At 50.6% G+C, this 21,073-nt stretch overlaps 1 protein-coding gene across 1 annotated transcript in view; it reads left to right on the top strand.

Moving 5' to 3' along the window:
• The window catches only part of DAB2IP (DAB2 interacting protein), a 41,341-nt gene that overhangs the window by 7,623 nt on the left and 12,645 nt on the right, over nt 1-21,073 (top strand). Inside the window, exons 3-6 of the mRNA XM_054393603.1 lie at nt 1,028-1,582; nt 12,001-12,145; nt 14,454-14,598; nt 19,433-19,669. Of these exons, the coding sequence (XP_054249578.1) occupies nt 1,028-1,582; nt 12,001-12,145; nt 14,454-14,598; nt 19,433-19,669 (1,082 nt within the window). The remainder of the gene's footprint in view (nt 1-1,027; nt 1,583-12,000; nt 12,146-14,453; nt 14,599-19,432; nt 19,670-21,073) is intronic.

Raw genomic sequence — 21,073 nt, 5'->3', positions numbered from 1 at the left:
GTATCTGACTTGATATTTCTATCAGGAATTCAGTGTTCTTGTATAGTTCCTGTGTGTACTTCCTGAACCTACAGTACCCCATTGTGGACTTCCAGCACAAATGTTGCTGCCCAGACTTCAAGGCTGAGCAGAGTAAGCCATGATTGCTGTTTCAGTGAGGGGTTCCAAACAAAACAAGTTCCTGCACAACGCCTAGCAGTGCTTCATCTTTCAAGTCATTCCTGCACCAAGTGCCCCTGGATGTTCTTCCAGGATGAGGTTAGCATCTCTGGGGAGCTCTTAAAGATCCACAGCATCCTCTTCTCTGTTGTTGTTTTAAAAATATCCAAGCCAGATTTCTATTTCTGAATTGTATTGATTCTGCTGTGGGACTTACTTTGTCTCCCATAATTCCTCTCGACGTTTCATTTGGGTGCTCTGGACTTCTGCCCTAAAATACCATGAAGTTTTGCAAATGCTACTTTCCCTGCCAGAAGTGGTTGTGTTCCAGCCATGGATGAGGTGACAGCTGGGTGTGCATTCAGATCCCTTTGTTGTTGATCTGTTGCAGTAAAGAAAATATACTCCAGTGCTGCTGTAAGGCAGCTGTACTGAGAAGGGAGGTGGCTGTGAGATTCTGGTACCATAGCTCTTGTTTTGTGAAAGCCATTAATGATTGGTGAGGCTCTTTTGGTTTCTTCTGAGGCCCTCACAGCAGTGAATGGGGAAATGATGTATTTATGATTTGGAGGGGTTTGTCTTCCTTGTTCCTCATATTAATTGGCACCAACAGACATGGAGAGCACGGTGATATTTTGAAAATTAACATAAGTAGTGCTATTATGCAAATTCCTGAGAGCCAGTATTTCCTTAAAATAAAATGTAATTAAGCCTCTGCTCATTTAGCACATCCGAAATAATTAACTCATCTCTCCAGTTTTGTTTTGCTTGGCTTTGTGTAGTTTTTTTTTATTGACCTTTTTTGTTACTGTTCTGTTTCTTTTTTTGTTTGGGTTTTTTTTTTTTTTTTTTTTTGCTTTCTCTCCAGGACAACAGCAGAAGGGTAGAGAATATGTTAAAGTTATGGATTATTGAAGCCAAGGACCTGCCAGCCAAGAAAAAGTACTTGTGTGAATTATGCCTGGACGACGTTCTTTATGCACGAACTACCTGTAAATTGAAAACTGATAATGTGTTTTGGGGGGAGCACTTTGAATTTAATAACCTCCCATCACTCAAAAACATTACAGTGCACTTATACAAAGAGACTGACAAGAAGAAAAAGAAGGACAAGACCAATTTCATTGGACAAGTGAACATCCCAGTCAGCTCCGTCACGGGGCGGCAGTTTGTAGAGAAATGGTACCCAGTGGTCAGCCCCAACCCCGGGAAGGGCAAGTCCCCAGGGCCCATGATCCGCATCAAGTCACGCTACCAGAGCATGAGCATCCTTCCCATGGAGATGTACAAAGAGTTTGCTGAGTACATCACTAACAATTACATGGTGCTGTGCTCGGTGCTGGAGCCCTCGCTGAGCGTGAAGAACAAAGAGGAGATGGCGTCCGCGCTGGTGCACATCCTGCAGAGCACGGGCAAGGCCAAGGTAAGACCTTTCATCATCCATTCCATCCCACCAGAGACCAGCAGGAGCAGACTCCCGTGTTGCATTTTGGAAATCACCACATCAGCTGGGCTTCAGGCCTAGCCGTCGTTAGTGCGCTCTAATTTTGCTTTTAATTACTAACAAGTTGGTAGCATGTGCAGTGCGAATTGCTTAATTAGCATAGGGGTCAGTGGGACCATGAGATGCCAAGTGAGTCATTTTCCTCTCCTTCTGGAAGCTCCAGGGCCAGGCTCATACTTCATCCACAGGCACAAATGTGAAAGTAAGTGAGGAGGCAGTTCCCAGGGATGAAATGTGAGTGATGCTGGCTAAAGCTAAGCAGCCTCTGTGTGCTGGGGATTCCAATGCTGCTCCACTCCCTCCCTGTCACTGTGCTGCTGCACTGAGCACCCAGCATGGCAGGAGCCAAACAGAAGCAAATGACCTCCTGAGAAGTCCAGAGCAAAGTCCACCTGCAGGCATGTGTGCATCTCACAGTCTTCAAGGTCTGGTCTGGCACTTCACGATGGGAAGTATGAGGGGAGGCAGCAGTGCAGGAAAGCTCAGTGGTCCTGGGCTACTCCCAGGGCAGTGCTTTTGGGGTGTGGATATTGGCTAACTTGAGAGTGGTTGAAATTCAGACTTTGTGGCCCAATTTGAACATCTTTCAAGGCTGGGAATCCCCTGCCAGGTCAGGAAGAAGCAGGTCACAAAGAGGCAGAGAGTGGGATTTACTCCTGGTTGTGATATGTGAGGGTACAGGAGAGTGGGCAGAGCTGGAAACTCCCTTACAGGCAAGTGCTGAGGTCCCTGGCACATGGGGTGTGGAGTTGCATGGCCCATCTGCTGCAGAGCATCCTTAACCCCAGGTGGCATGGCACAGCCATGGTGGGCAGTGCCAGTGTCAGGCCTGCAGGAGTTAGAGCATCAGCATTTTTCTCTATTAACATCTCACTGAATTCTGCAGGGGGGAGCTGGGGAAGAGCAATATTTCCAAAGCTTTTGTAGTGCTGAGGATACATGAGCTTCTCACCTGAGAGGCAGTCACAAGGCTGTGCTTCCTCCACAGCTGCTACTGCTGCCCAGGACCATGGCAGGGGTTGTGGATTAGATTTAGTTACCATCTGTTGGGCAGAGAAGTGGCTTGGCCTCCTGATCTAATTCAAGGCAGGCAAAGCTTACTGAGAGGATTCTGAGGCCATGAGCCTGCCATGGCAGAGGCAGAGAAAACAGCTCAGTTAAAGCCTCCCTGATCCCAGGCAGTGGTGTCAGACCCCAGAAGCACAGGGAAGGACCACAGTCCTGGTCCTCTTGGCTGTGTTGTCGTTGGTGGGGACAGAAGTGGATTTGGGTTCATGGTGTGTGAAATGCTGCTCTGTGGTCACACAAGGAGAACTTTCATAGATCAGTCCTTGTGCCAGGGCACAAGGCACAGCCCTGCCTTCTGCTGGTTCTGATGGTCCTTGTGCCAGGGCTTTTGTTGGAATGATACTGCCATGGAAGAGCCTGTCCATGACTTACATGGTTGTGCTGCAAAAGGCTTCAAGTGTCCCCCCAATGTCAGTCACTGTGGATCATGTGTGGGCATGGCTGAAAGCTGCTGTCACTGCTCCTGCCTTTTCCCTCTTCGATACTGGAGAGGCTCCAGAGAGAGCAAGTGTGTTTCTAGACATGTGTCTGCATCAGTGCTCCAGATCCCAGAGGCTCTGCACGAGGGAACAGCAAACAGTAAACAGGCTTGATGAATTTCTCCCTAAAATGGAGCTTCTGCTTTCCCTGCCTGTCATCTGCTATCAGCATTAGCACAGGGTTTAGGGAGCTGTCAGAGCAACAGGAGTTATTGGAGCATGGGACTGGGCAGTGTGGAGAGGAGTTGCGCAAGCAGAGAAAGGGAAGAGCAGAGTAGTAAGGTAAAAATACAATGAATGGGAGAGGAAGCACCTCCTCACCCCTGCTTGTGTGACATGGGTGCACCACCACAGCTTAGGGAAGCTGTGCTGTAGCTGAGCACCACAGCCCACCAAGGGGACACAGCCATGGAGACCAACAGGCTGGTGCCCAATGGGCCAGGAGATCAGTGGATAGAGATGGGGCCAGGGGAGCCAGGGAGAGGCTTGAGGCTGTAGAAAGCAGGTCTGGATCCCAGTGTCCACTGGGTGAGAACCTCAGCCCGATGCAGTGGTGAGGACCCTGCTCCCTGGCACTGGTGTGCAGGGACAGTGGGACAGTGCCCCCTCCTTCAGGCTTTTGTCCTCCTGTGAACCTCTGAAGCTTGTGTGGGCTGAAGGTGGCTTCCTCATCCTTGTGCCTTGCCAAGAGCCTTTCCAATGACCTCTTCAGAGCTCTCCCCTCCTCTAAAAAGTGCAGACATGGCAATCAGCAACCATTAATTTGTCTTGCTGATAAAGGGGGGTTTGTGCATCTTGGCTGCTGTAGCTGAGCTAAAGCAGCAATTACAATTGGGCTGAGAATCGAGTGCCCAGTAGATTATCTGTGAAGACTCGTTAGCAGCTAATTGTTCTCGCACTGTTTCATCCCTGTTGTCCTGTAGTGATGTGCTGTAACTAAGGTGTAATCCCTTAAAGATGCAGGGCCCCTTGGGTTCAGGAGTCCACCCAGAGCCATGCCACAGGAGCTGTGTGCAGGAGAGGTGTGAAGTGGTGCTGTGCAGGTGGTGCTCAGTGTGCCAGCCTCAGCCACCAGTGTCCCCATACAGCCCCACAGACAGCAGAAGGGTCACAATACTGAGTGTCCCCCACCAGTCAGGTGTGAGCTGAAGCTGCTAAAAGCACTCCTTGAGCCTCTTTTTCTCCAGGCTAAACTACTTCAGTTCCCTCAGTCACTCCTCAGAGAAGGCTCAGGACCCTTCACCAGCTTTCTTGCCCTTCTCTGGGCCTCCTGCAGCACCTCAATGCCCTTCTTGTAGTGTAGGCCCCAAAACTGAACCCAATATTTGAGGCAGTGCCTCACCGGTCTCAAGTGCCGGAGAATGATCACTGCCCTGGTCCTGCTGGCCACACAACTGCTGACACAAGCCCAGATGTCCCTCTTGCTTGAGAAGAAGAACACACAGAGCTGCAGGCATAAAAGGGGGCAAGGACTGTAGCTGAATTTTCACCCTCAATATCTGCTCCTTCTTGGACTTCATCATATCACAATAGATTGGAGGGTGGAGAATGAAAACAGAGAGTCAAAGTCCATGCTTCCTTTTATCTCTGTTTGGGAAAGGGAAAAGCTTCATCTCTGCAGTGCTGCACAAGGGATTGGTGTGCACCAGGCCATGCCTGGAAACTCCAGGTCAGCCACCAAGGCAAACAGGTGGAGAGCAGGGGAAAAGTGTTTTGATAAAGCTGAGAGTGTAGACAGCCTGGCTGAAGGAGCTGCCCCAGCCCATGGAGAGTCTTGACAGACATCCAGCCCTGCATCAGCTGTGCTGGTGTGAGTGGTTGTTCACTTTCTCTTTTGATGGTGGGTAGGGGCTGGAAGAGAGACATTGTTTGTGGCTAAACACAGGGATGCAGGCTCTCTGCATCTGCCCTTGACTTGTTACATGCTTCAGCTTCCCAGCGAGAGCACTGATGAAATGTTACCTGTGAGGGTGTGGAGAGATGCCCACCCATTTTCATGCGTTTTGCAACCCACAGACAAAAGACACCAAATCTTAATTAAAACTATCTCTGTTGCCATCCGTGGTGTTCCAGGGAGTGCTCACCCCTGCCATTAGCATGGCTTGATGTGGCCTCTGTGATGTGGGTGTGGACAGGCAGGCTGCATCCTTCCCAAAGAGACCAATCATGACTTTCGATGCTTCTAGAATCTTTCCCATGCTTAGATGTGTTCTGGGGCTGTCTTACAGCTTTTGGAGCTCATTTCATGACCATAAAAATGTAAAAAAACCCTCTCATGTCCGAACGCTTGGTAGATGAAACCCAGCATTGCAAAAAGCTCTAACTAACCAGCTGCTCATTTGAAATAAATATTTACCATGTTGTGAAAGGAGTGGAGAATAAACATGTGTCCATGTTTGTTTCTGCTGCAAGCATTTGCTTCAGCTAAGCAGATGTATTTACTCCTCCTGTGCGAGCCTGCTGGAAGCTCCCCACGTTCCCTTCTGTGCAGGGTGGTCAGAGCCATGCTGGCAGCACTGGCTGAAGTGCAGGACCTGAGAATATTGTGCAGGGTGACCTCAAAGTGACTGCTCAGTTCGGGGAGGAGACTACAGCTACAGCCCAGGAAGCTGCTGGGTTTGGTTGGTGCCTTCAGGGAGCACTGCTCCCGTATCTACACTGGGAAGGCTGCAGACACAGGGCAGGGCAGCAAGAATGCTGCCCATGTTCAGCTGTAGACAGGAACTGAAAGCAGTCTTATCATTGCCCCACAAAGAGTTTATCTCCCTGATAATATTTTATAGCAGCCATAGCTGAGTTAATAAGGCTTTTAATCAGTTTTATAAGCACCTCCACCGTTTTTCCTCCCCTCCCTAAACACAGGTCAGGCTGGTTGAAGGGATGGAGCAAGCTGGTGAGTGGCAGCTGCAGAGGTCAGAGTTCTGGCTGTTGGTGGTGAGCAGTTTCTAAGCCTCCAGTGTGGGATCCAGCCCCTCTGCCCTCAGGAAGAGATGGAGATTCCTTAGTGTGTTATATCCCTCACTGAAGTTTTCTTACTGCCTCCAGCAAGGTGTCTGCAAGGTGATGGACACAGACTCCTGTGCATTAACCCTCACATTGCTGTTTCACCTCCTTTTCCCAAGGAAAAATAGAAAGTGACAGAGGCATCGAGGATGAGCTCCAGGACTCAAAGGGGAGAACATCACTGCCTTTCTGTCAAAGTGGTGTCCAGCACAGATCCTCAGAGGAACTGTGTGATCATAAAAAGTCGAGGACTCAGATGAGGTCCTTGGTTTCACGCTGTCAGCCCAGGACCCAGTTGCTGCCCCCTCAATGCTCCCCTTGCACAGCTCAGCACCATCAAGTGCCACGTTTGCTGCTTCAACACTGGCACGTAGGTGTGTCCTGGCACTCATCCATCTGCAGCCCTATGAACCCCTGGTGTTTATTACCTTTGCATAAAAGCCCAGCTGGACTCTGGGGTAGTCTTTGAAATAAGCAGTAATCTTATTACCTTTATCAATTCAATCCTCTTAAGGTTAAGTCAATCCTATTAATCAGGCTTGTGATGTGGAGAACCTTATTATTTCCAAGTCAATCTGCCCATCAGTCAGTTATGCCATTGGGAGCAGTTGGCTCCAGCCCAGATGGGTGCAGGACCCAAGCAGCTTGTGTGGGCCCATGGGTCTCATCAGGCCTGGGACACCTCACATGCTTCAGCTGTGGACACATCCTGAAGGGGTTGTAAAGACCTTCCCAGGAGGGTGAGTTGCAGAATCCTTTGTAGGGGTGGACAGGATACATCCTGCAAGATGTCCCTTTGCCTGGGAAACACTTCTGCTCTCACCATGGCCATGCCAGGCACCTGCTGGCTCCATCTTTCTGCCTTCTGGCTCAGGAACTGGAGGGGCTAGCTACTGCCCAGTGACACCTCTGAGCACAGAGGCTGGCATCTTGAACCCCTTCAGGAGTGCAATATTTGATGTAGACAGACCCTTCACCAAGGGTGGAGTGAGCTTTCTTGGCACTGGAAGTTTAAAGCACTGCGGGGTGCTCAGCCCGCCCAGCCTGCTGGGGTGTGTGTGGCCAAGGGGTGCCAGGGCAGGCGGGGCTGGCAGCTATTGATGGGACACACGACTGAATTAGTTGGCTTCTCTGCTCTGGCTTTGTCCCCTGGGAAAAAGCTTTTTCTTCTCATTTTTTTGTGTTTAAGCAATGCAATTAGTTCGCTTCCGTGGCCCTATTGACAGGGGCATTGAAGGATTGTTTCCTTGAGCAGATGTTGGTTTTTTCTCTTGGTGGAGTTCACTTTTCAATGAGCCATTTGGAATTCAGGCCACCCCCTGGGGCAGCTGGGCCCTGGACCGGCACTGATGGGGATGCTGGCTGACAGGGGACAGCGGCTTCAGAGGGCCTCCTGCAGGGACCTCGTGTGGAGCAGCATAGGGCAGCAGCCTTCTCGTTTCCAGGGCATCACCCCCATTTCCATGTTCTTCTTCCACATTCTCCAGGCAAGGGTCCTGGGGATCCTTCAGGGAAGTGTGAAGCAGTCCTGTCTTGAGTTGACTGACTTAGTCATAGATCCTGAACTGCCATGTGTTGGGGCACAGGGCAGGGGTAAGGAGACATTCCCTCACCCACAAGAAGATGCTGTTTGGTAGTGGTTTGAGACAGGAGAGTGAATTTACCCGGGTGGGGCAGGGGAAGTAGCAGCTGAAGCTCCACGGGTGAAAACCCAGGGGAACTGAACATGGTTTTTGGCTACACTGCAGGCAAATCAGGATGGAGATACTTGAGGACAGACTTTGAGGCACATGAAACAAACCCAAGCGCAGGCCAGCATTGCCAGCTGCCCTTTGTGGGTGGCACACAGTCCATGAGCTTCCAGCTCCCAGGGCTACTGTCCAGAGGATGATGTTGGTGAGGATGTGAGAAGATGAGCTGCAGAGCAGCAGGGGCATACTGGGCAGAGGCGAAGCTGCAGCACAGGAACGACTTTGTGGCAATGTGGTTGAGCACTGAGGTCATGCTGAGGACTCTGCCTGCTGCAGGGACCTGGTTGCTACTCCAGCAGCAAAACCCCTGTGTGCATTTCTAGGGGACTGGAGTTGCTGCCTTAGAGCAGCAGTGGTGGGCTAGAACACTGCTGTGGGCTCATGCTTGATTGGTTTGAGAAGAGCTGGGAAGCTGTGCAGCCTTGAGTTGTCATGCTCTGAGTTTATTTATTTATGAATCCCTCTTCCTTATCAGCAGATGTGCAGTGACTGAAGTTGCACAGGTTCAGCTTTGTCCAGTCTGAAGCAGATATCCTGAAAATAAACACAAGAGCAAGCCTGAAGAGCACTGCCACAGCCCTTAATTTTTACTGGAGACCTTTTACTTCCCCTCTCAACTCCGATGTAATGAAATAAAGCATCTTATTTTCTTCCATTGCCAGGGGCCCTAACTGAAAACAACCCCCTGCTGATCTCTGCTGCTCAGAAAGAGGGAATGTTATTGGCTTTAGTTATTGCATTTTATTCAGAGCCTTGTATGTGGGTGAGTGAGGCCCCCGGAGGGATTTGACAAGTATTTGCATTCCATTTGTGTCTTCTGAGTGCTGGCTGCTGGCGTACTTAAGGCAGAGAAACCAGACGTGTGATCCAGAGCCGATGTGGCTTTTTTGTGTGGAGGGAAGGCAAGATCTGGGAGATGGCCCTGGGACAGGAATTGCAGGATGGCATGGGAGCTGACCCGCTGAGGCTGACAGAGCTCCGAGAGCGGTTCTGCAGAGGAACTTGCTGGAGGGTGCTGCCTGGGGGTATTTTGATCCCTGGTGCATCTTGGGGACAGTTCATGCAGTCCAGCTCCTGCAGCCAGGGGGCTGCATGGGCTGGGGAAGGTGAGAAGCCCCTGGTCAGTGGGATGCTATTGGGTGTCCTGGCTCTTGCCTCTATCCTCTGGTCACTTATAAGACCAGATTCTGCCACCTTACACTCTGGCTTTGGATTCTGCATTGTGTTGGGGCTCTTTGGGATTTCAGCAGCTTTCCACTTTGGATTCAAGGGGTTGTTTTCTCAGCTGTGGAATTGCCAGTGCTCTGTAGGGGATAGTGATTGCAGCAGAGGTTTCAGAGGGATCTTTTCTGGCTTTTTGTTGAGTCCCACAGTGGAACTTTGCCTTATTTTAAATTCTAGTGAATTCTGTAGTACAGATCAGCTAAAATCATCCAGATTCAGGTTATTACAGGCTAAAACTTGGCCTCTGGGTTTCAAGGACTCAACAGCCCCAACTCACAGTTGGGTTGTGCTTCACAGCTTGGCCCCGTATCCTGCAGTAGCCAGTTCTCTGCTGACAAGAGGGGGGAAGAAGCAGACACTTAGCTAAGAGAAGCTGTGAAACTTGGTGTTCCTGAGATAATTAGTATGTTGGGAAAGTGACAGGAAAGAGAATCAAGCAAAGCCAAGGTCAGCGGCTGCTAATTAAGAATCAGCACCTTGTGTCAGCCTGAGCTGTGGCTTGGAATTGAAACGTACCCTGGGAGAGACCTGGGAAGATAAAGGTGATCAAGTTACCCAGATAGTAGCTAGCAGGATCTGATCTGGGGTTTAAAGTTTCCTTCCAACTTGGCTGTTAAAAAGGGCATAATGGGAGAAAATAGTGGGAGGAGGCACTTGCTTTGCTTCCAGGAGGGATTTTTGCCTCTGCAGCTGCCACAGCATTGCAGATGTGGGATCTGGAGAGGGGGCTAAAGAACTAATGGAGTTTTCCAAAACTCCTTCTCTGGCTCTTTCAGAGGCTCTTCTGAGAAGGTTATGGCAGTGTGTTGGTCACAGTCACAGTGTTGTGGGAAGGTGGGAGAGGTAGGGCTGTTGGGTGCTGCAGAGATGCCAGCCTTCCTCCCCTGGTCTGAGATGGGAGATAAGCCTGCCTGCAGCCTGGATTTTCCTTTGTCTGGGACAGAAGCACAGTAATGAAGGGCAGGTGGATGAAATTATTTGAGTCCATTGGGTTCAGATGGAGCTGTTCATTGAACCTTGATTAAACTTCCAGTGCAGAGACATCCCTGTGAAAAATGACATGGAGCAAAGTGCCTCTCTTGCAAATCTCCCAGGCAGCCGTTGGCAGGGCATGGGACCTGAGTGACCCCTCTCCCGATTTGGGGTTGGAGCAGGCTGGGTCATGGACACTGTGCTCTGGGGGGCTCTGGGAGCTGCATTTTGCTTGGGGACAGGAAGGACAGGACCTGGATCTCTGCACAGCCGCTCAGGGCCATGCCTGCTGTGCCTGCCAGGAACTGGTTAGATCTGCTACGAGCATGACAAATGAAGAAGAATTTCTTAGTGAAAGGTTATTACTGAGCAGATTATTTCGTTTTAAAGGAAGGCAGTTTTAAAAAGGTTCCCTTGGTTGTAGAAGCGAATTTGTATGTCAACATCGCTGTCTGCTGCATGGGGAAACAGTAAGAGGTTTAATGCATTGGGTGCACAGGGTGCCAGCAGCCTCTTTCCATGTGTCATGTCCAGGTGAGTGGTGCTGGGTGGAAGGAGGTCAACCCTTCCAGTACCCAGCACAGCAAGGAGCTGAGCAGGAGCCCAGAGCTGGTTTTCCTTTTAGCAGAGCAGAGGACAGGAGCTGAATATGTATTAGCATTAAATGCTGCATGGCATTTCTCCTGCATTGACGCTGGCTACAGCACACCAAGTAACACACCACGGAGTGGATTTTCAGCAGAATGCAAGGGCAGCAGTGTGACCCTCTCTGGTCAGCGACAGCTTTTGAGGCAGTCGTGGAGCTGGGTCTGAAGTGCTGGTTTGCTCTTAGAATTTACAGCTCAGTAGCCTGGACTGATGCACGGGGCAGCTGTCAGCGCGAGGTCTGCTTCTGCTCACCCCTTCTATCACTCTGCAGCACAGAGGGTTGTAAAAGTGCTTGATGTTGGGTTGTGTGCACATCAGCCTGAATACATGCCCAAAATGTGTGCTGGAGCAGTGTTCTTTATTTCCCTGAGTACTTAGGAAATGGGACATTTCAGCATCCTGAGGCGTTTTACAGGCTTGCCTCTCAGCTGTTAACTGTGAGGCATCTCAGTATGCTCCTGTTTTGCAGCCAGAGCAGTTGCACACCAAATGCAGACACATTTAACAGTGAAGAAAATGGTTCACCCACAAAATGCAAGGCTGGTGCCAAGACCCAGCCAAAAACCAGCACTGGTGGAGAGGCAAATGTGGAATCATTTCTGGGGTGCAAAAGGTGTGACTCCTCAGAGAGTGACTTCTCCTCTTGTCTCTGAGCTGGGTGAAACAGGAGACAGCTCAGGCTGGTAGTAAGGCAGTGTGCGCACACAGGTTCACCCACAGCACCTCCACTCCCTCTTGTGCCTTAGAAAGCTGAGACCCTCTCTGGGTTGTTCAGCCTGGAGAAGCTCTGGGGAGACCTTACTGTGTCCTTTCAGTACTTAAAGGGGCCCATAAGAAGGATGGGGACAGATGTTTTAGTGACAGCACAAGGTGGGATGACTTTAAACTGAAAGAGAGTCAGACTGGATATAAGGAAGAATTTTTTTACACTGAGGGTGGTGAAACACTACCCCAGGTTGCCCAGAATGGTAGTGGATGCCCCGTCCCTGGAACCATTCCAGGTCAGGTTGCATGGGGCTCTGAGCAACCTGATCTGGCTGACGATGATCCTGCTCACTGCATGGTGGTTGGACCAGTTGATCTTCAAAGGCCCTTCCAGCCTAAACCATTCTGTGAGAAGGGGAGACTGCCTGCTCTGCTGAACAAAGTGTCTGTCACTGCATGGTGACCCACCATGGGCTTTGCTTTCCAGGATTTCTTGACTGACCTGATGATGTCTGAAGTTGATCGCTGTGGTGAGAATGAGCATCTCATTTTCAGGGAGAACACGCTGGCCACCAAAGCCATCGAAGAATACCTGAAGTTGGTGGGGCAGAAATACTTGCAAGATGCCTTAGGTATGTACAAAGTCTTAGGTATGTACAAGTCTTGCCCAGAGAGGTCCTGCTCTAAGGTGCAGGGTGTTCTGTGGGTTGAAGACCATCATCTGAGTCCTGATGGCCATAGGAGACACAACATTTGCTGGAGGGTTTCCTCTGGCAGTGAGGTCTGAGCCGAGGGCACAGCCATAGCTGCAGCAGGCAGCTCTCTGCTCCTAGGTGAAGGTCACTGCTGAGCTGGCACTTTGATCTGCTTTCAGAAGAGATAGCAAATTGATGTTTGAAGGCATTATGCTGCCTGCCAAGTCTTCTGTCTCAGCACTGGCAGTGTCAGGGCAGCTGATTGAATCCTTCCCCTGACTGCACACCCCTGCCGGAGACGCTCCCTGGCTCCTCGCAGCACTCCTGAGTCAGATGAAATCTCCCAAGTTACAGTGATGAGAGTTGCCTCTCGGATCACGCTGGGAACCCTCCTGGTGGTTTTTTTAAGTGCTGGCTATGTTTATAGCTCCAAAAATATTTCTCTTGATGCAAATGAAAATAATTAGAGCTTCTGCTTCTGGGCAGGTCAGGAAGGAATTGCTGTGTGCTGTGTGCAGTCAGCACAGCATGAGAATGGGGAGAAGCTGCCTTTGAAGCGTGTCTCTGAACCTCAGCTAGATTGGATCCACATCCTTAGCAGTAGGATGAGCAGGGTTTCTGTTGAGGTGTTAATTTTCCAGTATGTTGGATTCCTACTAGTGGATTTGTGTGGTTTTAGTGGGGAACAGAGAGGTATAAATACTTTATTAAGATAATAATAATAATAATGACAGCATTGAAGAAGGGGAGATCGTTGGGCAAATTCAATCAAGCCAACAGATAGCCCACAAGAAAGGGAAAGGAACATGATTTATTTCTGCCTCGTAATGCATTTTGGTTGAAGGCAAGTCTATAAGTAGATTACCTCATAAAATTTCTAAAAAGCGAGGAGATTAATGAAGGCAGAGAATTTTGAAACCTTCCCCTTTCAGGGCTCAATGCAAATGCTGCCAAGCCAGCTCCATCTAGTACAGGAGGAGCCTGCAGTTGTTGCGAGCTCTTCAGGGCACTGATTCTGTGCAGGCCTTTTCTCAGTGAACTGATTCCTCTGTGTGTCACAAGGTAACACAGTGCAGCACAACATAGTGCAGCACAGCACTTCCTCTGAAACCATGAAGCATGAGCAAGGAATGAGGTCAGATGGTAACAGGAGGCATCACCTGCAGGCAAGCAGAGCTGGCTGGCAGAGCTGAAAATGCATTGGAGAGGCTCTCCAGTACATAATTAAAATCTGTTTTGGCAATAGGATAGGAATGCAGGCTAGAGTGGGCAAAAAACAGGAGGATAGGAAAACCTAAGACAGTCAGGAATTAAGAGATGAGCAAACCAACTGGAAATCGAGGCAAGGCAATGCAAACCTTTCTCCCAGAATGCCACCTAGGCCTGCAGATCCATAGCTGAACGCTGCCTCTTGATCCCATTATCCTGTACCCAGGTTTTCCCAGCCACTGCTGTGTGCTGACTGGGACAGAGGACTGCCTTCCCACCTAGCTAGATGTGTGGGAGTGGTGGGAAGCACCCTCAGCCCAGGTAGCCAGGGTCTATGCCCATGCCCCCCAAGGTGGAAGGTGGCACAAGAGCAAGGAGCTGGCAAATCAAATCCACAGTCTGAGTCTCTGCAAGGGTGAGGAGTAGCCAGGCACCAAACAAGAGTGCAGGGAAATGCAGGAAAATGTTTTAATTTAATTCTGTATGACGTTCATCTCAAAATAAACCAAGTAAATTGTCTCTTTCCTTTAATTACCTATTTCTCCTGTGAATCACACTGGCTTGGCAGTGCCAGGACACAGTCTGCAGTAGCAGGCCATCCTACAAATAATTACAGAACTTGCCAGCATACTTTCTACTAGATTAGCCTGAGGGAGCATCTCTGGAAATGGTGTGATGTGGGTCGGGGCAGGCTGAGGAAGTGAGTGTTTTGGCAGCAGAGTGCAGATGCAATAGCCCACAGCCACAGAGGCAGATCTGCCAAGTGGGGAAGAGGGATGAAATGTGCTGCTTGGGAGTCCAGGTGCCTTTCTGCAGGGTGTGCTGTACTGTTTTGTGAGCTCCCCAAGCAGCGCTGGCTGCTTCTGGGTCTGCTCAGAGATCGTGAGAGCTGGCTGAAGCACAGCCTGCCCCGGGAGCCACTGCCACCTGCTCTCATACCCAGCCTCTGTTCAGCCAGTTGTGGGGTGTAGAGTAACTGCTCAGGCCCTGGGTCTCCCATTTCTCCAAAACCCTTCACCAACTGTCTGTTTTCCAGGGGAATTTATCAAGGCACTGTACGAGTCAGATGAAAATTGTGAGGTGGATCCCAGTAAGTGCTCATCTTCAGACCTTCCTGAACATCAGAGCAACCTGAAAATGTGCTGTGAGCTGGCCTTCTGCAAAATCATCAACTCCTACTGGTGGGTATCCCCTGAGCATCTCTCCCTTCTGCATGCCCTCGGTCAGCACAGGGACAGGACAGCCACAGGGGACAAGGGTGGCAACAGTCCATAGAATCATAGAATAGAATCATAGAATCAAGAAGGCTGGAAGAGACCTCAAAGATCGAGTCCAACCTGTCACCCTACACCTCATGACTATCTAAACCATGGCACCAAGTGCCACGTCCAGTCCCCTCTTGAACACCTCCAGGGATGGTGACTCCACCACCTCCCTGGGCAGCACATTCCAATGGCCAACCACTCTCTCTGTGAAGAACTTTCTCCTCACCTCCAGCCTAAACCTCCCCTGGCGCAGCTTGAGACTGTGTCCTCTTGTTCTGGTGCTGGTTGCCTGGGAGAAGAGACCAACCCCCTCCTGGCTACAACCTCCCTTCAGGTAGTTGTAGACAGCAATGAGGTCACCCCTGAGCCTCCTCTTCTCCAGGCTAAACACCCCCAGCTCCCTCAGCCTCTCCTCATAGGGCTTGTGCTCAAGGCCTCTCCCCAGCCTCGTTGCCCTTCTCTGGACATGCTCCAGCAATTCAACATCTTTCCTAAACTGAGGGGCCCAGAACTGGACACAGTACTCAAGGTGTGGCCTAACCAGTGCTGTGTACAGGGGTACAATGACCTCCCTGCTCCTGCTGGCCACACTATTCCTGATGCAGGCCAGGATGCCATTGGCTCTCTTGGCCACCTGGGCACACTGCTGGCTCATGTTCAGGCAGCTGTCAACCAGTACCCCCAGGTCCCTTTCTGCCTGGCTGCTCTCCAGCCACTCTGACCCCAGCCTGTAGCTCTGCATGGGGTTGTTGTGGCCAAAGTGCAGCACCCGGCACTTGGATTTGTTGAGACTGTTCAGACCTGTCCCTTAGACACATTCATAGGCTGCTTTTCAGAGAGCTGTGAAAGGAGGGCTCTGTCCACATCCTGCAGTACACAGGGGAATCCTGTGGTCCAGAAGCAAGGGTGAGGATGGCCAGGGGTGAGAGAGCAGCTCCCTGTCAGCCAGGGTTTGGAGACTCTGGTCTGGAGGTGCAACAGCCTCACTGATTCCTTGTCACACTTGTTGTCAGTGGGTGCTGGAGGGTTACTGTCACAGACAGACAGGGACAGGGCAGTGGAGTGACACATTCAGAGAGGGGCTTGATGCCAACTGCATATGAAAGTCTAGGACCAAGGGCAGAAATGCATGTCTTGGGTCTCCTACCCATGTAACAATTCCATCCAGATGGGACTGACAGACTCTGCCTCTCCTGAGCATGAGATGAAGATTTGGAATTTTTTGGTACTCCTCCTGCCTTCAAGGAAGCTGCACCAGCACAGGGAGCTTAGGTTCAGGCAGATGTTCTGCTGCTGCAGAATGCTGGAGCTGGGAGGATGCTGTTCTTCCTCCTGGGTTGCTGTTTGGCTCAGCACCTTGCATTCCTCTGGGTTCACCCCTCTCTTTCCCAGCCCCAGGGGGCTGCTGAGGTGGAGATGGGGTGCGCTTCACCTCCTTGGCCCAAGGACTGGTATGCAGTTTGAAGCACTTCCTAGTTGCTTGTTCTCAGGCTGAATGTTTCTGCAACTTGTTGGGACAGGCCCCAATATGCAAAACGGATTGGAGTAGGGTGGTATCTTGTGGAGGTGGCTGTTGGGCATGGTTGTGCTCATGGCATTACCAGCTGCTCAGCCCTGGGCACTGGGAGAGCAGGGACTCTGTGGGGCTGTTACAGATGATGCCTGCAACAAAAATGTCCTGAAAGGGCTAAAAAACTGGCTTATAACTCATTTCTTGGAGAGAGAAAAATATTTTCTCTCTGCTTCTTGCTGACATTCCCAGAGACTCTTGTCCGGGTCATATGAGAATGATCATTTTTGCCTTACTGCTGGATTTGCAGTCTTCCTGTTGAAGCCTGGGCTTAGTTTTTATTAGTGTAGCAACACTGTTGTTGCAGAAGATCAACTAAGGATATTATTGGAGGGAGGAAGTCTCTGATAATAAGGATTTCTCATTTTCTCTCATTTCCCAGCTGTTGTGTTGAGGTCTGAAAACTCATTAGATGTAATCTCCCAGGATACAGAGGGTCCCCTCCTGTGAGCCCAGGAAGGGAATGGCTTTTCCTGATACTGCTCGGGGAGAAAACAAGCAGTGGGAGACTCACTCAGACTTCCTTTATCTACCATAAATAAGCAAAGGGCAGATTTCTGTGCAGGTATCATCTGCCTAATCCTGGGCCAATTGATAACTCTCTGACTCAGGAATGCTGTTTACCTGCTCTCCCAGGGGGGATTCACTGCTTTTAGTTAGATTATAATTGTTTGAATTTATGTCTTCCTAAAAATACCCAAAGCAGCACTAAAAGGTCGCTCTAAAAACAGGCTTCAAAATGACCTAAGGAAAGTCAGGAATGCAGGGGAAGTGTGTTCCCCCAGCACAGCCTTTCCAAGGAAGGCTGGAATGGCTGAGCTGCTGCTCTGAGCGGTTCCCCCTTGGTCGTTTGTGCTCAGCAGTTCTTGGGGATTAATTGGGCTGATGAGCACTCAGGATTGGCCCAAGGTATCCTGACAGCTAACGATCTTGCTTTAAATAGAGTGCCAGAGTGTGCCTGCTCATCTGCTGGAGAGAGTCAGCAAGAGGAAAGAGGTTTACAATAACCGAAAATTGTTATAATTATGACATAATTTGGACATCTGGAAAGTTTCAGTGTAAGCAGAAATGCAGCATGTGGAAGCTCGTTACTGGAAAGTTGGGTAATGAGTAAGGAGCCTGTTTGTCACATCCAGCCAGCTAACTGAGTTCCACCAGCTCGTGCACAATTAAACTTTAATGGTCTCCCAGGCTGTGCTGGTGAGCAGCACTCAGGGGCTGCGTGCAGCCGGTGCCTGTGTTTTGAAGGGTTTACTTTCCAGTAACTGTACAACCTGTCCTGATCAGTCAAGCCTTAAATTGCTTAAAGGATTCTCCTGTTTCTGTGCAAGTACCGTGAAGTAAAAGGGCTTTGTCCAATTGCGTGGATCAAGCGCGAGACAGAGGAGAATTTATCCAGCAGAAGGCATTGGCTAATGTTATTTATAAAGCAGGGGGTAAAAGCTGGTGAGTGTGAAGGCACAAAGCCAACATGGAGCACAAGCTGAATGCAGTGGCAGTGCCTGCTGAGCACTTCCATGGAGTGGCACCACCTGTGTTAGAAGGACAGAGAAAGTTTTCCTCCTGGAAGGCTGGAGTCTAGCAGCACACACCTCAGCAGCAGTGCTGAGCCGGATGCTCAGGGTGGGCAGCATATGTGTGGGGTGTCTGCTGGCTAGACCCCCAGACCCAGGGTGTGTGGCTGAGCAGTGTGGTCTGCAGCTGGCAGATAACAAAATGAGGGGTGAGGGCTCTGCCTGCTGAGCTCAGAGAATAGCCATGGAGCTAGAGGCCATGGCCCTCTGGCCTCAGGGTACTTGCCACTCTGATGGACCACAAACCCCCCAGATCCTGAACTTGGCAATTGTGGCAAGGAGCAGACTGTCAGGCTTGATGAGGTGAGTGTCTGGGAAGCAGAGGCTGGAGGATGGAAGGTGCTGGCAGCAGGAGGGACACCTTGTCCTCATCTGGGGATCTGGCAGTGCTGCTGCAGGGGTAGCACCCACGAGTGTGTGCTTCACTCCTCCATTTCAGAGCCTCCCACCTGATCTTGCTACTGCTGGCCAGTGGATGGTGTCTATGGCTGTGCAGCTCATGTGGTTTTCTCCCTGAGCTGTGTGAGGCTTAGCCCAGACACCGGGACTGGCCAGTGGGACATTGCTTTGCTTCTCCCACATAGTTCCTGCAGGAAACTGGGAAACCGTCCTCTGAGATGGCTGCTTTTTAGGGAGATTGGTGACCTAAAATGGAGTCTGACCCCTTTTCAGTCTGCTTTTGGACCATCCAGCTCTGCTGGTAAACAGCTCTGATCTTGAAACAGGGACAGTGGTTGCTGGCAAGGGAAAGCTCCGGGATGGGTGAGGAGCTGTGTGCCAGGGACCTACAAGCCCAGCAGCAGCATGGTGGGACCCATTGCCAGCCTGTTCCCTTCGTGGGAGTATCCAGCTGAATAAATAACACATGCTGGGAACAGGATAAGGTGGGAGCAGGGAGCTGGGGAGGGCTGAGCAGAAACAGGCAGCAAGTTCTGTGGTGATAAGGGCTGCTGCAGTCTGCTGGCCCCAGGGGAGTTCTGGTATCCAGGAAAGCCAGGCTGAGGTCTGTGCAGTTACAAGGCTGGACTAACTCCAGTGGGGCTCTCTGTAGCAGTCAGAGAGGGGTTTGATCCAGGTGCTTGAACAGGAGTATTACAATTTGTACAGCCCTCGTGCTGGTGACCCCAGTACTGCTGGTATTCTGCTGAGGGGGTCCCACCATGCTGTGTTTCTTCAGGAGACATTCCCCATCTGGGTGGCTGAGCTGCCTCTGGCTTCAAAGTGCCAGTTGAGGTGCAATGAGCTGCTTTGCACAGTTTGTTTCATCTCTCTGTCTTTCCACTTGTCTGGGGTTTTGGCACCCAGCACAACCAGGAACATCAGTCTGATGGAAGCTGCTTCTCTGACAGCTTCAAGGAGTGACTTTGCTTTTTTCCATGAGGTTTGAGGCTCCTAACAGACACGCTGCACAAAAAAGACAAGAGCCTATGACTGGTGTCAACAGCCACGCTGCTGTGAGTCAGCAGGGTGAGAGGGCTCTGCCATGGTGCAGGTCTGGGTGTTGTGTCCTGCAGCTGATACGCACCATGTTTAGTTACTGCTGTGTGGCAGCTCGAACACCCTGGCCTTGAACTTGCTATCCCTGCATGTCCTTCTGTCATTGCAGTGTCTTCCCAAGGGAGCTTAAAGAAGTTTTTGCTTCATGGAGGCAAGAATGCAGCAACCGAGGCCGCCCAGACATCAGCGAGCGACTGATCAGTGCCTCCCTGTTCCTGCGGTTCCTCTGCCCGGCCATCATGTCCCCGTCCCTCTTCAGCCTCCTGCAGGAGTACCCAGATGACCGCACTGCACGCACTTTGACCCTCATTGCCAAGGTCACCCAGAACCTCGCCAACTTCGCCAAGTAAGCCGGGCTGCAGGAGTGGGAAGGGGTCTGGAGAAGGGAAAGGAAGCTCCGGGTGCATGGGCAGAGCCATGGCTCCAACATCAGGAGTCCCACGCTGGCTGGTCCTTTCCTCCCTGGAGGGCTCCTGTTTGTTTCCTCTTGGCTTTTTCCCGCACGTCTCTCTGGGACTCATTCCCTCGCTGTTGGGTCAGGCGGATCATTTTAAAGTTTCCAAAACAGGACATGTTTTATGAGCAGGGAAACAGGCTGTGTGACCACATGGACGAGCAGGCGGGGTGGCAGCAGGAACACCCTGGCACAGCCTGGTGATGGTGTGCAGGGCTTGGCCTCCTGTCAGAGACACCGACAGCACCAGAACCCAGGCAGCAGCACTGGTGTGCACAGCTCAGGAGCTGCTCTTTCCTTTCTGTGAGCTCTGGGGCCTTCCCTTCTATTAACAATTGCTGTTGTCTGAGCTGGGAAGGTATGAAAAGAGAATGGGTGTACTATCAGTTTCTGACTAAGCCCATTGGTTTGATGGAAACAAAGCCCCAGATTTCTGAAAATCTTTCCACTGCCTGCAGCTCTGAGCTACTTACCCTGAGCTCTGATAACAAAATGATGAGCTTTCCAAAACATGAATGGACAGTTCCTGTCTAAAGCTTCCTAGCTTTGGAAACTAGCTCAGTTCACACACTGGCAGTCAGGAACGCACATAGGTGCACACAGGCACAGACAGAAGACATGCAAGTGTGTTATACCAGATGACAAATTCTCTCTATTCCTGACCAATCCCTAACTAAAGAGGTTTCAGATTTTCAGCATGTTGCAAGAAAGACTCCTTGAACTAAGCCAAGGTGATCAGCTGAGCTGCCCTGCAGATGGCATACAGCCAAGCTTGTCCTCACCAAATCGCTGGCACTGGCACAGCACCAATTACTGCTGGTACAGTTGAACCGTGAGGCCCTCCCTGTTGTGCTCTAAATAAGACATGTAACTGAGACAGAAGTCTGGGTGGAGTTCTTGGAGGGCAGGAGGAGGTTGCAGGAAACCCAGGGGAGCAACCCAGCTGCAGGTATAGTTCTCCAGGGTGATCCCTGGAGCAGTTTGTGCTGGGGCAGCAGCAGCTGGCATGAATGGAGTCAGCCTCAGTGCCCATGGAAGAGTGCAAGATTCCTACCATCATCATTCACTGGGCTTCAGTCCATGGATGGTGTTTGGCATTACAGTTTCTTTATTTCCAGTGACAGGTCCTATTTCTGGAGGCTGTGCACTGACCCAGCAGTAAGATTCAGTCCGTTACCAAGAATGGTTTTGTTTCTCTAGCTTTCACCTTCATTTCTACTGCAGAGATCCCATGCTGACGAGGACTTAGCTGAATTAGGCTGAAATTCATTTTGATTCTATGATCAGTGAGGTGTA

The sequence above is a fragment of the Indicator indicator genome, chromosome 28 (assembly GCF_027791375.1).
Source record: "Indicator indicator isolate 239-I01 chromosome 28, UM_Iind_1.1, whole genome shotgun sequence".
Lineage (NCBI taxonomy): Eukaryota > Metazoa > Chordata > Aves > Piciformes > Indicatoridae > Indicator > Indicator indicator.
Note: the sequence above shows the minus strand (reverse complement) of the source record. Positions and strands in the feature narration are given on the sequence as shown.